This window comes from Rattus rattus, chromosome 4 (genome assembly GCF_011064425.1).
Source record: "Rattus rattus isolate New Zealand chromosome 4, Rrattus_CSIRO_v1, whole genome shotgun sequence".
NCBI classification, from domain to species: domain Eukaryota; kingdom Metazoa; phylum Chordata; class Mammalia; order Rodentia; family Muridae; genus Rattus; species Rattus rattus.
Genome location: NC_046157.1, coordinates 58,623,196 through 58,636,298, shown reverse-complemented (window position 1 = coordinate 58,636,298; position 13,103 = coordinate 58,623,196). Strand labels below are relative to the sequence as shown.

At 37.8% G+C, this 13,103-nt stretch overlaps 1 protein-coding gene across 1 annotated transcript; it reads left to right on the top strand.

Moving 5' to 3' along the window:
• The first annotated feature begins 395 nt into the window (after positions 1–395).
• On the top strand, positions 396–7,393 carry LOC116898363 (transmembrane protein 258-like). Its single transcript, XM_032899677.1, is given in 2 exon segments — positions 396–408; positions 7,176–7,393. Coding segments are annotated over 2 exon segments (231 nt in total).
• The last annotated feature ends 5,710 nt before the right edge of the window (positions 7,394–13,103 follow it).

Genomic DNA, 13,103 nt, shown 5'->3' with positions numbered 1-13,103 from the left:
TATCAAATTCCTAATACAAAATCAGTCAAAATTCCTTCCAACACTACTTGTTTGATAGCAGACTTGTGCCAACTGTTTCTGTCTCTTGCAGTCTATACATGTTTTAGGATGAAGGTGTTGTGAACTGGACCCCCCCAAATTAACCATGAAACAGACGTGGATCCTGGGTTCTTTTCATTAAATAATTCATTTATTTACTTTATGTCCTGAGAGCAGCTTCCCCTCTTTCTCTACTCCCAGTCCCTCCCTTTCACCTCACTTCACCCCATCCCTTCCTCCTTTTTCACTCAGCAGGGGGGGCCTCCCAGGAATATCAACTCCTGTTGCCAAATCAAGTTGCAGTAGGACTAGATTCATCTTCTATTGAGGGTAGATAAGGCAGCCCAGTTAGGAAAATGGGATCCAAAGGTAAGGCAACAATGTAAGAAATAACCCTTGCTTCTGCAGTTAGGACTTCATCATGAAGGTCAAGTTACACATCTGTTACACATATGTAGGGGGCCTATCTGATGCATGCTCTCTTGTTGGTGGTTCAGTATCTCTGAGTTCTTATGGTCCCTGGTTAATCAATTATGTTTTTCTTGTGGTGTCCTTGAACTCCCTAGCTCCTATCCATCCTTTCCACCTAACACAGGGATCTCTAATCTCCACCTTCTGTTTGGGTCTCAGCATACATTTCCATTAGCTGCCAGGTAAAGATTGTCAGATAACGTGCATGCTAGGATCCAGCCTGCAAAATGCAGCAGGATATCATTAATAGTCTCAGTGGTGGGCTCTCATCAAGGAGATGGGCCCCAAGTTGGACCAGTCATTGGATGGCCATTCCCTCAAACTCTGCTCACTCTTTATTCCTGTGAATCTTATAGTCAGGAAAAGTATAGGTGTAAGGTTTGGTGGCTGAGTTGGTGTCCTTATCCTCCCACTGGATGTCATGCCTGGTGTTTAGGAGGTTGCCTTGCAGGTTCCATATCCCCTATTGTTAGGAGTCAGAGCTAGAGCCAACCTCACAGGGAATCTCTATGTTGATAAATGCATGTTCACTACCAGAAACTGAAATTTTCTTGTGAAGTGAGAAGAGAGGATAAAGGAAGTTTGAAATGGAGAATTTATTCAACCAATAGCAAATGAAAATGTACATTTCTCCAAAGTAGTCTTATTGGAGAAACAAAATATCCTTAAGAGTAGATTACATATGCAGCCACAAGTGGACAACAGAAAACAAACACAATGTCCTTATTGGAGGTTCCTTATTTTATAAGTCATCTTAGGGCTTTTCTTTATTTTTATTTTCATTTTATTTTCTGCTAGTTTTTTGTTCGATTTTGTTGTTGTTTAAGGTTTTTGTTTTATGTTTTTCACGGTTTTTGTTTAGTTCTTTTAAACAAATATTTCCAAATTTGCTGTTGGAAACTTGGGGTGAATTTTTCTTCATCTTAGGAATTTAAGCTTTAATAAATGACTGTGGTGAGAGCGACACCAAGTTTCTTCTCAGAAGGGTAATTCCAGTCCTTTGAGTTATGTTACTGTGGAATTTTTATTTATAGATCAGAGATAGAGAACTGATTACTGTGATTTTCTTGTAAGATTCCATAATTGTTTTGAAAATTCTCTGGAATACAAAAATGAATGGCAGAGGGTAATTTGTCTTCACCACCTAACTGCAAGGTTTTGATTTGAACTTCAGTAACAAAAGATTCTGTTAGGAATAAATATAGCCCTATTCAACTGAAGATATTTGAAAACATGTAGACTCATTTTTATTTATTCTTTACTTATACACTTTACATCTCATGTATTGCCCCCCTCTGGCAACCCCCTCTCACAATCCTTCCTCCCTCCCATTTCCTTCTCCTTGTCCAAGTCGGGACCACCTGGGTGTCTCCTCCCTCTGGTACCTTTGCAAGGAGAGATGCTTCCTCTTCCAATGAGGACAGACAGTCAGCCAGCCTAGAAGAACATATTCCACATTTAGGCAATAGCTTTTGGGAGAGCCCCACTCCAGTTGTTCAGGGTCCACATGAACACCAAACTGCATATTTGCTATATGTGTGCAGGGAGGCCTAGGTCCAGATCATGTATTTCTACATAAATAAAACTGTTAGGGAAATATCTTAGTAAAGTATATATTGTTTTAGAGGAAACACAGTTTCCTAGACTTTCTCAATTAATCATTTTCATTGTGTTTACTTTCTATTTTTGTTCAATAATGATGGAAATTTCTCTTATGTTGCTTAAGACACTATCTTCCTTTATAGTCTATTCATATTTAAACTCATGATTCTACCATTTTTTCATTTTCTCCACCTAAGTACTGGCTTTAGAGACATGAGCCAGCATACCAGTCACTAACTGAACATTTATTTGTTCAATAACGTACAAACATTTTTCTTAGTTCAGTTTTTCTCTCCTTACATTTTTCTTAGTTAACATTTGCCACAATGTCTTTTCCTTATTCTTTCTCTGTCTCTTGTTTTTAATTTCTTCTTATTAACTAATTTTTTTATTTATTCATATCCAAAATGATGCTCCCTCTCAATGTCCCCTTGTAGAGGTCTCTCCATTCCACTCTCCTTTGCCTCTCAGAGGGTGCACACACCCCCAGTTATCTCCCTCCCCTTCTTGGGCATCAAGTCTAGACAGACAGGATTAAGCACATCCTCCCCCTGAGGCCAGACAAACAGCACATGTTCCAGAGCCTCAGACCAGCCCTTGTATACTCTTAGGTTATTGGCCAGTTTCTGGGGGCACGCAGGGTTCCAAATTAGTGGACATTGTTGGTTTTCCTAGTTGCAATTCCCTTCAGTTCCTTCAGTCCTTCCCCTAACTCAGCCATAGGAGTCCCTGACCTCATAGAACTTCTCAGAGGACAGCCATGCTAGACTCCTGTAGACAAGCACAACATGACATCAGTAATAGCTTGAGGGTTTCATACCTGCCAATGGTTTGGATCCTAGGTTGGGCCAGTCACTGGTTGGCCATTCCTTCAGTCTCTGCTCCATTATTTTCCGGACATTTCGTTCACATAGGAACAATTTGTGGTCAAAAATTATGAAGGTGCTTTGGTGTCCGTATCCCTCCACTGGAGGCCCTGTCTAACACATCCAGTAGGATGTGGTCTCTCATGTCCATAATGCCACTGTTTGGCATTTTGTCCAAGGTCACCCACATTGAGTCCTTGGAGCCTTTCCAATTCCAGGTCTCTGGGACATTCCAGAAGACCCCTCACCACTACACAGCTGCTGCATATTTCCATTAATTCTCTAGGCTCTCTGCTCTTTTCCTGTCCCCTGCCTCTGTAGCTGATCCTGTCATACCTTTTGTCCTCCCTTTTCCCATTCCCATCTAGGTCCCTCCCTTCATCTGCCTCTGATTATTACTTTTATTCCTCATTTAAGTGGGGTTGAAGCATCTTCACTTAAGATTTTCTTCTTGTTTAATTTCTAAGGGTCTGTTGGGTATATCATGGGTATTCTGTAATTTTTTGGCTAATATCAACTTATCGGTGAGTACATACCATGCATATTTTTTGGGTCTCACTATCTCAATGAGGATAATATTTTCTAGTTCCACCCATTTGTCTGCACAATCCATGATGCCTGTGTTTTTAATAGCTGAATATGATTCTATTGAATAAATAAACTACAATTTCTGTATTCATATTTCAAATGAGGAATATGTGGATTGTGTTCAGTTTCTGGCTGTTATGAATAATATGATTTGAGCATATTAGTGTGATGGAGCATCTATTGACTACATGCCTAGCAGCAGTATAGCTGGGAAGGAGTAGAACTACTCCCAATTTTCTAAGGAACAACCAGACTGATTTCCAGAGTGATTGTACCAGTTTGCAATGCTACCAGCTATGGAGGAGTGCTCTTCTTTCCCCATACCTTCTCCAGCATCTTTTGAAACCTGAGTTTCTTTGTATTTGTTGTTGTTGTTTGTTTGTTTCTTTGTTTCTTTGTTTTTTAATCTTAGCCATTCTGATTGGTGTAACGGAGAATCTCAAGGTCATTTTTATTTGCATTTCCCCGATGAGTGAGGATGCTGAACATTTATTTATGTGTTTCTTGGACAATTTCGATTCCTCTGTTAAGGATTCTGTTTAACTTTGTAACCCATTTTTTTTGGTGCTTTAAAGTTTTTATTTGATGTATTCTTTTTTCTTTTATTGGATTTTTTAAATTTACATTTCAAATGAAATCAATCCCCTTTCTTGGTTTCACCTCCCGAAAACCGCTATCCCTCCTTCCTTCCCCTGCTTGGTTTTTGGAGTCTAACTTCTTTAGTTCTTTGTTTATTTTTGATATTAGTTCTCTATCAGATGTTACGTTACTGAAGAACTTTTCCCATTCTGCGGGTTGCCTTTTTGTCTTATTGAATGTCCTTTGCTTTACAGAAGCGTTTTGGTTCAAGAAGTCCCATTTACCTAATGTTGATCTTAGAGCCTGAGCATCTGGTTCGCTGTTCGGTAAATTTTCCACATACCAATAACTTTGAGGGTATTTTGCAGTTTTTCTTCTGTTAAATTCAGTTGTTGTTGTTGTTGTTGTTGTTGTTGTTGTTGTTGTTGTTGTTGTTGTTATTGTTGCTATTGTTGTTGTTGTTGTTGAGATACTTGACAGACTTAGGCTTGTATTTGTGCAGTGTAATGAATATGGACCAATTTGCAGTTTTCTACAATGGCTAACCCCATTTAGGCTAACCCCATTTGTTGAAGATGCTTTCCTTTTTCCATTATATGGTTTTTGACTTCTTTGTCAATATCGAATTTCTGTAGGTATGTGGGTTCATATCTAGGTGTTCATTTCTATTTTTCCTATCACTGTGTCTTTCTCTGTATCAATACCCTGCAGTTTTGTTTTGTTTTTTACTTTTTGCTGTGTAGTACTTCAGAAGTACTTTAATTGTTCAGAAAGGTTTTGGTTATCTTGGGTTTTGTTTTTCCATATGAAGTTGAAAATTGCTCTTTCCATGTGTCTGAAAAGTTGCTTTGCAATTTTGATGGGAATTGCATTGAATATGTAGATTGCCTTTGCTAAGATGGCCATTTTCACTATCTTAATCCAACTGATAAAACATCTTTCTATCTTATGAAGACTTCTTTAATTTCTTTCTTTGGAGTCTTAAAGTTCTTGTCATATAGACCTTTCCCTCGCCTGATTAGATTTAGTTCAAGATATTTTATATTATTTGTGGCTATTTTGCCTGGCATTGTTTGCTTTGCCTTTTCTCATTCAGTTTATCATTTGTATAAAGGAAACCTACTGATTTGTTTGAGTTAATTTTTTGCCCAGCCACATTGCTGAAGTTGTTCAACAGCTGTAGGAGTTCTATAGTAGAATTTTGGGGGTTGCTTATGTATGCTATCATATCATCTTCTAACAGTGATGCCCTCACTTCTTTATTTCCAATTTGTACCTCCTTGTTCTCCTTCAGTTTTCAAGTACTTTATTGGATAGGGAGAGAGTTGGCATCATTTCTTGTCCCTGATTTTAGGGGGGTTAGTTCAAGTTTCTCTCCATTTAATTGAATGTTGGCATTGGCTCATTGTATATTGCTTTTATTATGTGTCTTGAATTCCTAATCTCTCTAAGACTTTTAATAAGAAGAGGTGTTTGAATTTTTCAAAAGCTTTTTCACCGTCCAGTGAGATGGTCATGGGATTTTTTTGTTTGTTTATATATTGGATCTCATTGATGAATTTTCATATATTGAACTACCTTTCATCCCTGGGATGAACACCTACTTGATTTTGGTGAATGATGTTTTTGATGTGTGAGTGGTTTGGGAGAATTTTAATGAGTACGTTTGCATCAATAATCATAAGAAAATTTGGTCTCAAATTCTTTTTCTTTGTTGAGTCTTTGTGTGGCTTACGTATCAGAGTAATTGTGACCTCATAGAATAAATTAAGTGATATTCCTTTTGTTTCAACTTTGTGGAATAGTTTGAGGGGTATTGATACTAGCTGTTCTTTGAAGATCTTTCAGAATTCTGCAGTAAAACCATCTGGCTCTGAACTTCTTTGTTTGGAAGGTTTTTAATGACTGTTTCTGTTTCTTCAAAGTGAAAGTTTAGATACTTTATCAAATATTGACTTAAATTAATAAAAAATTAATATTTGCCTAGAAAATTACCTATTTGTCTAGATTTTCAAGTTTTGTTAAGTATAAGCATTTGTGATAAAACCTGATGATTTTTTGAAATCACTCAGTTTCTGTTGTTATGACTGTCTTTCATTTCTGTTTTTGTTAAGTTGTTTTTTGGGAAATCTGTCTCTGTGCCTTTTAATTAGTTTTGCTAAGGGTTTGTTCATCTTGGTGATTTTCTCATAAAACCAGTCCTTGGTTTTGTCAATTCTTTTTATTGTTTTCTTTGTTTCTAATTTGAGTTTGATTATTTTCTGTGGTCTACTCTTGATTGTGTTTACTTCTTTTTGTTCTAGCTTTCAATGGTGCTGCTGTTAGTATAGGATCTCTCCAATTTCTTTGTAAGGCACTTAGTGCTGCTGTGAATGTTCCTCAATACTACTTTCTTTGTGTCCCATAAGTTTAGATATGTTGCATCTTCATTTTCATTAAATTCTAAAAAGTCTTTAATTTCTTAGTTTCTTCCCTGAGAAAGTTATCAGTTTCCCTGAACATGTGTGCTTTCTATTGCCTTAGCTCATGGCAATCTGATAAAATGCAAGGGATTATTTCAAACATCTTATATCTGCTGGGTCTTGCTTTGTATCCAAGTATATGGTCAATTGTGGAGAAGTTTCCAGGAATTGATTGCGAAGAAGTTATACTCTTTTGTTGGGGTGAATGTTCTGTAGGTATCTGTTAAATCCATTTGATTCAAACTTCTGTTAGTTTTACTGTGTCTCTGTTTCCTTGTTTTTTTGGTCACTTGTTCACTGGTGAGAGTGTGCTTTAAAGTCTCCCACTTGTGTGACATTCAATGAGTGTTTTCAGCTTTAGTACAGTTCCTTTTATGAATTTTGGTGCCCTTGCATTAGGGCATAGATATTAAAAACTAAGTTTTCATCTTGGTGGATTTTCCTTTGATGAGTATGAAATATTCTTTGTTTCTCTTTTGAATACTTTTGGCTGAAAGTCTATTTTATTGGACACTAGAATGGCTACTCCATCCTGTGTGGGGCAAAGTGGAGCTCAACCCATGAGTAGGATTTACCAGCCCAGTGAACCCAGCTGTCTTCCCTCACCTGACTGTGGTACTTCTGGCTATCAGTATGTTCTTCACTGACTGGTTCTTCATTTAAGAGGTCAACTCTACCTAGTACACTTGTGATACTTACAAAGAGCTCCTCATCTCCTTGGTGGCTTCATTCTTCATGGGCTTAAGAGTCCTCTTCCTCCTGCCCTGGGTTGACATCTATGTATGAGTCTCCAAGGGCACCCACCAGGCAGCTCACCAAGTCTCAGCTTTTATAAATTAATTTTTTACCATTGCTACTTGTCCCACCTGCTGTTTACAATAAAGGGAGATATATGACAACAAACAAACAAACAAACAAACAAAAGAATGGCTACTCCATCTTGTTGCTTGGCACCCTTTGTTTAGAAACTTTTTTATAGTCTTTTCCTCTGAGATAATGTCTATCTTTGCTGCTGACATGTTTATTGTGTGCAGCAGAAGGATGGATCTTATACACATATCCAGTCTGTTAACCTGTGTCTTTTTACTGGGAAATTGAGTTCATTGATGTTATATGATATTAATGACCAGGGATTGCTAGTTCTTTTGATTTTGGTGTTAGAGATGATATTATATATGTGTCATTCTCTTTTTTGGGGGGTTTGTCATAAGATGATTAATTTTGTGTGTTTTCTTGGATGTAGTTATTCTCCTTATGTTGGATTTTTCCTTTTAGTATCCTGTATAGGACTGAATTACTAGAAATATATTCTCTAAATTTAGTTTTGACATGGAATATCTTGGTTTCTCCATCTGTTGTGATTGATAAATTTACTGGTTTCAGGGTCTTCAAGACAGCTGTCCAGGATTTTCTGACTTTCAGAATCTCTGTTGAGAAGTCATGTGTAATTTATAGTTCTGCCTTCTTATGTTATTTAGACATTTCCCATGCAGATTTTAATATTCTTTCTTTGTTCTGTATATTTAGTGTTTTGATTATTCTATGGCCGGAGAATTTTCTATTCTTCTCCAATATATTTAGTGTTCTGTGAGCATCTAATAAGTTTATGGCCATCTCAGTCCTTATGTTAGAAAAGTTTTCTCCTATGATTTTGTTGAAAATGTTTTCTGATCCTTCAAACTTAGAGGAATCTTAACCCTCTTCAGTTCTTATTATTCTTAGATTTGGTGTTTCCATAATGTCTCAAATTTCCAAGATGCTTTGAGTTAGGAATATTTTACGCTGGAGATTTTCTTTGATGGTTGTCTCAATATGTTCTACTGTATATTCTATGTCGGAAATTCTCTCTTTATTCTCTTGAATTCTGTTGGCGATGCTTTGTTTGTAATTCCTGTTCCATTTCCTCGTTTTCCATCTCCAGGATTGCCTCCATTTGCGCTTTCTTTATTATTTCTATTTCCAATTTTAGGTATTAGACCCCTTTGTTCAATTCCTTTACCTGTTTGAAAGTAAGTTCCTGTATTTCTTTAAGGGATTTAATTACTCCCTCTTTGAGTGCTTCTACCTATTTGCCTATGTTTTCCTGTATTTCTTTAAGGGAGTTATTTATATGGTCGTTAAAACCTCTACCTTCTACATGAGTTGAGATTTAAGGTCATAATATTGCTCTTCATGTGTGTTAGAGTATCCAGGACTTGGTATGGTAAGAGATCTGGGATCTAGTGGTGCCAATTTGCACTGGCTTCTGTTGATTATATTCTTGTGCTTGCCTTCTGCCATCTGGTTTTCTCTGGTGTTAACTGGCCTGGTTGTCTGTAGTTGGAGCAGGCCTACTCTGACGCAGATTGACCTGTGTGTCTAAGAAGCAGGTGGTGCTATCTCTGGTTACAGCAGTCCTCATGTGCCCCTGGTTAGAGCAGTCCTCCTGGGAGTCAGGCAGGACTGTGTGGTGGGGGAGGAGTATGCACACTGGTGCAAATGGAGATGCAGACCTGAAGAACAATGGGCTCTGGCAATGCAATGGGGATCTGGCAGAGCAAGACAGGTCTCACGTCTGTGAAGGTCCCAGATGACATGGGTAGTGGGCCAGGGTCTCACCTGTGTCCCTGATTAGAACAGACTTCCTGGGAGACCAGTCGATTTGTGGAGTTGGATCAGGCAAGCCAATCTGCCTTGGGTACAGGTCAGGTGCAGACCATAGAGGATATCTCTTTCTTTCATTTCAATAGTTTTCCCTTTACTTCATTTGTTTTTAATGTTATGACAATCGGTTTATTTGTTTCCCTTTCAAATGATATCTCACTTCCTGGTTATCCCTCCACAGCCTCTCCCACCTTTCCTTTGCCTCTATGAGGGTGCTCCTCCACACACTTACCCACCCCTGTCTCACCACTCTAGCATCCCCCTAACCTGGAGGATCAAACATCCACAGGACAAAGGGCTGTCCTTCCTATTGATGTCAGATAAGACCATCCTCTGCTACATATGTATCTTGAGCCATGGATCCATCCGTGTATACTCTTTGGTTGGTGGCTTAGTCTTTGAGTGGTCTGGTTAATTGATACTGTTCTTCCTATGGGTTTCCAATCCCCTTCAGCTCCTTCAGTCCTTCACCTAGTTTTTCCATTAGGGTCCGGAGGCTCAGTCTTATGAATGGCTGTGAATATCTGCATCTGCATGCATCAGGTGCTGGTAGAACCTCTCAGGGAACAGCCATACCAGGCTCTGGTCATCAAATGCTTCTTGACATCAGCAATAGTGTCAGGGTTTGGTGTCTGCAGACAAAATGGATCCCTAGGTGGGGTAGTCTCTGGGTGGCTTTTCCTTTAGTCTCTCTTCCACTTTTGTCCCTGTTTTTCCTTTGGACAGGAACATTTTTGGGTTAAAATTTTTGAGAAGTGTGTGTGACCCCATCCTTTTACTGGGTGTTGTGCCTGTCTACAGGAGGTGGTCTCTACAAGTTCTAGCCCTACATTGTTGAGTATTTCAACTAAAGCCATTCTAGTTGGGTCCTGTGAGCCTCTCTCTTACATGGCACCTGGGGCTTTCTAGTGGCTACTCCCAGTTACCCATCTCACACTGCTGCATATTTCTAGTCAATTCTCTGACCCTTTACTTCTCTCCTGTCCTCTCCAATACTTGACTCTGGCCCCCTTCTCCCCTTCTCTCTCCCTCCCAGATCCCTCCCTCTTCCTCCTGTGATTATTTTGTTCCCCACTTCTATGTAGGATTGAAGCATCCACACTTTGTTCTTCCTCATCTTAAGCTCCATATGGAATGTAGATTGTATCACAGGTATTCTGAGCTTTTCGGCTAATATACACTTATGAGTGAAAACACACCGTGTGTGTTCTTTTGTATCTGTACTTCATTCAGGATGACATTTTCTGGTTCTATTCATTTGACTAACAATTTCATGAAGTCATTGCTTTTAATAGCTGATTAGTACTCCATTGTGTAAATGTAACACATTTTCTGTATTCATTCCTCTGTTGAAGGGCATCTGGGTTGTTTCCAGCTTCTGGCTATTATAAATAAGGCTGCTATGAACATAGTAGAGCATGTGTCCTTCTTATATGTTGGAGCATCTTTTGGATATATGACCAGTAGTGGTATATCTGGGGCGTCAGCTAGAACTATTTCCAATTTTCTGAGGAAATGCCAGATTGATTTCCAAAGCGGTTTTACCAGCTTGCAGTCAAACTTTCAAACAAGGGTTAAAAAATCTTTATTATTTATGTTCTAATTTTTCAACAAGTCACAATAAAATGTCCCCTAAAATCCAAACATATATTCCATGTGACTATATTTAAAGAACAATCTATTTAGTTCCTGGTCATGGTTAACTGTAAATGCAAGGAACAAATTTGAAGAGTTAATTATGATTCATTTGGTATCTATACACTTACCTATAATTTAGCTCAATAGTACTTCTTCAATCTTTTAATTTATATTTTTATTGTCATTTGGTTTCATATTGAAATGTAAATCTTATGCAATTGATTCTAAAATATTGAAATTTATTATTTAGATTGCTTCTATACAAAATAGTTAAAGCATCAAAAGTAAATATTAAATATTTTGTCAAAAACCAACCTTTCTATGGAACATATAAAACCAAGACTATAAAAGCTGTAAAAGTAGAACTACATTGCACATTAATTTTGGAGACATTATTACATCAGTACCTAATACTGTTGAGCTGCATCCTGAAACAATGTGAATGGTTCATAAAAATCATGTATATCTCTTCAAAGTATAAGCATTATTTTAATAGGAAAATTATTGTTTGTTTTATAGAGAGTACACAGAATTTATTTTGTTCTGTTGGTTCAGAATGACCATATTGTGCATTTCCTTAATGAATAAATGACAAACTACATAGTTCACCTTCATGTATGCACTAAGGTCAGTTTGTGTACAATTCAAACTGAAAACATTGAAGCAGTCCAGAGAATTAATTCATCTATTAATTCCAAATAACCTCTGACACACTTCCCTTTTTCTGAATTGCATCCCTTTCTCTTCTTCCTTCTCCTTCCAGTTGATCTCAATTAAGCTTCCTTTGAATACTTAAATGTCCTCAATTCTAAAATTTGTAATCCTTTTTAAATTATTTTTATCCATATATATTTATGTATGTATGTATGCATGTATATATGTGTGTGGTGTGTGTGTGCATGTTTGTGTGTGTGTTTGTGTATATGTATATATCTATATCACAAATATAAACAAATGCAGTTTTTCTATTTCCCACAAAAGTCATTAGTTGCCTGTATTTCTTTGTGATCTTATAAACTTTTCACTTTTTCATATTAACATGTCCATTGATATTTTCATTTTTCTCATCTTGGTTTTGTATTCTTTCCAGTACAAACAGTTCACTGTAGGGGTCCATGTTTTGTGCCTCCCATAGGTACTTCCTCCCTTCCAATAGAGTTTCTGAATCATTCATTCAGGAGAAATAGTGTAGATATATCCATTGTGTCTGTAGTCCCAAATTTGTTCAGTTGTTGTTTTCTATGATCATCTCTATTTGGATGTAAAGAGGGGCTTCTTTGATGAGGGTGGTGGCTAAACTTATATATTAGTACAATGATATCTTAAAGTTAAGACACGTGAACTGATAATGTTCCTCAGAAGAACCATTGACAAATAAAAACCTCAGTACTACTACTAATAACCCACTGTTTGAATGACCAGTGAGTGTATCCCAAGTAACTCTCCAAACAATATACTTATTGGTTTCCTATTCAAGGCTGGGGGGGGGGCCCATACTACTGAGGATGGCATATACTTAGGAAACAGGATTCTGATGACTCAAACTTTTCCTTACTTGAAAGCCTCTTCACTGTAGCCTACATTAATGTTTCTATAAAATACTGCGTAAGCTGCCAAAGGAAGCAATTACACAGCCCTACCCAGCTGAATCACCTTTGATCTATGACAATTATCACCATGGCAAGATATTCATAAAGGCATAATAAATGACACTCACATGTCTGTGGCAAGTAATAGCTGTCTAATTGTACTTAAGGCCAACTCAGGAGGGAGACAATGCCTGGTACTGGGAAACCTAGCCAGCTTCCTCAGGAATAGTGAAGTCATGGACTTTAGAAAAGAATCTAATGCCACCACTTCTAGAACAGTGTAATTCCTAATTTCTTTCATTTTGCATGGCCTCCCTCACTACCCTGAACCTGGGCTTGTCCTTTCTTTCTTCCCTCCCTTTTCTCCCATTTATTCTCTCTGTCTCTGTCTCTCTGTCTCACTGTCTCTCTGTCTCTGTCTGTCTCTGTCTCTGTCTCTGTCTCTGTCTCTGTCTGTCTCTGTCTGTCTCTGTCTCTCTCTTCTCTCTCTCTCTCTCTCTCTCTCTCTCTCTCTCTCTCTCTCTCTGTGTGTGTGTCTCCCTACGTATCTATTATCCACTGAGAATTTCATATGTGTAACAAATATATTTTGATTGAATCTAGTCTACTCATCTTCCTTTCCCTTT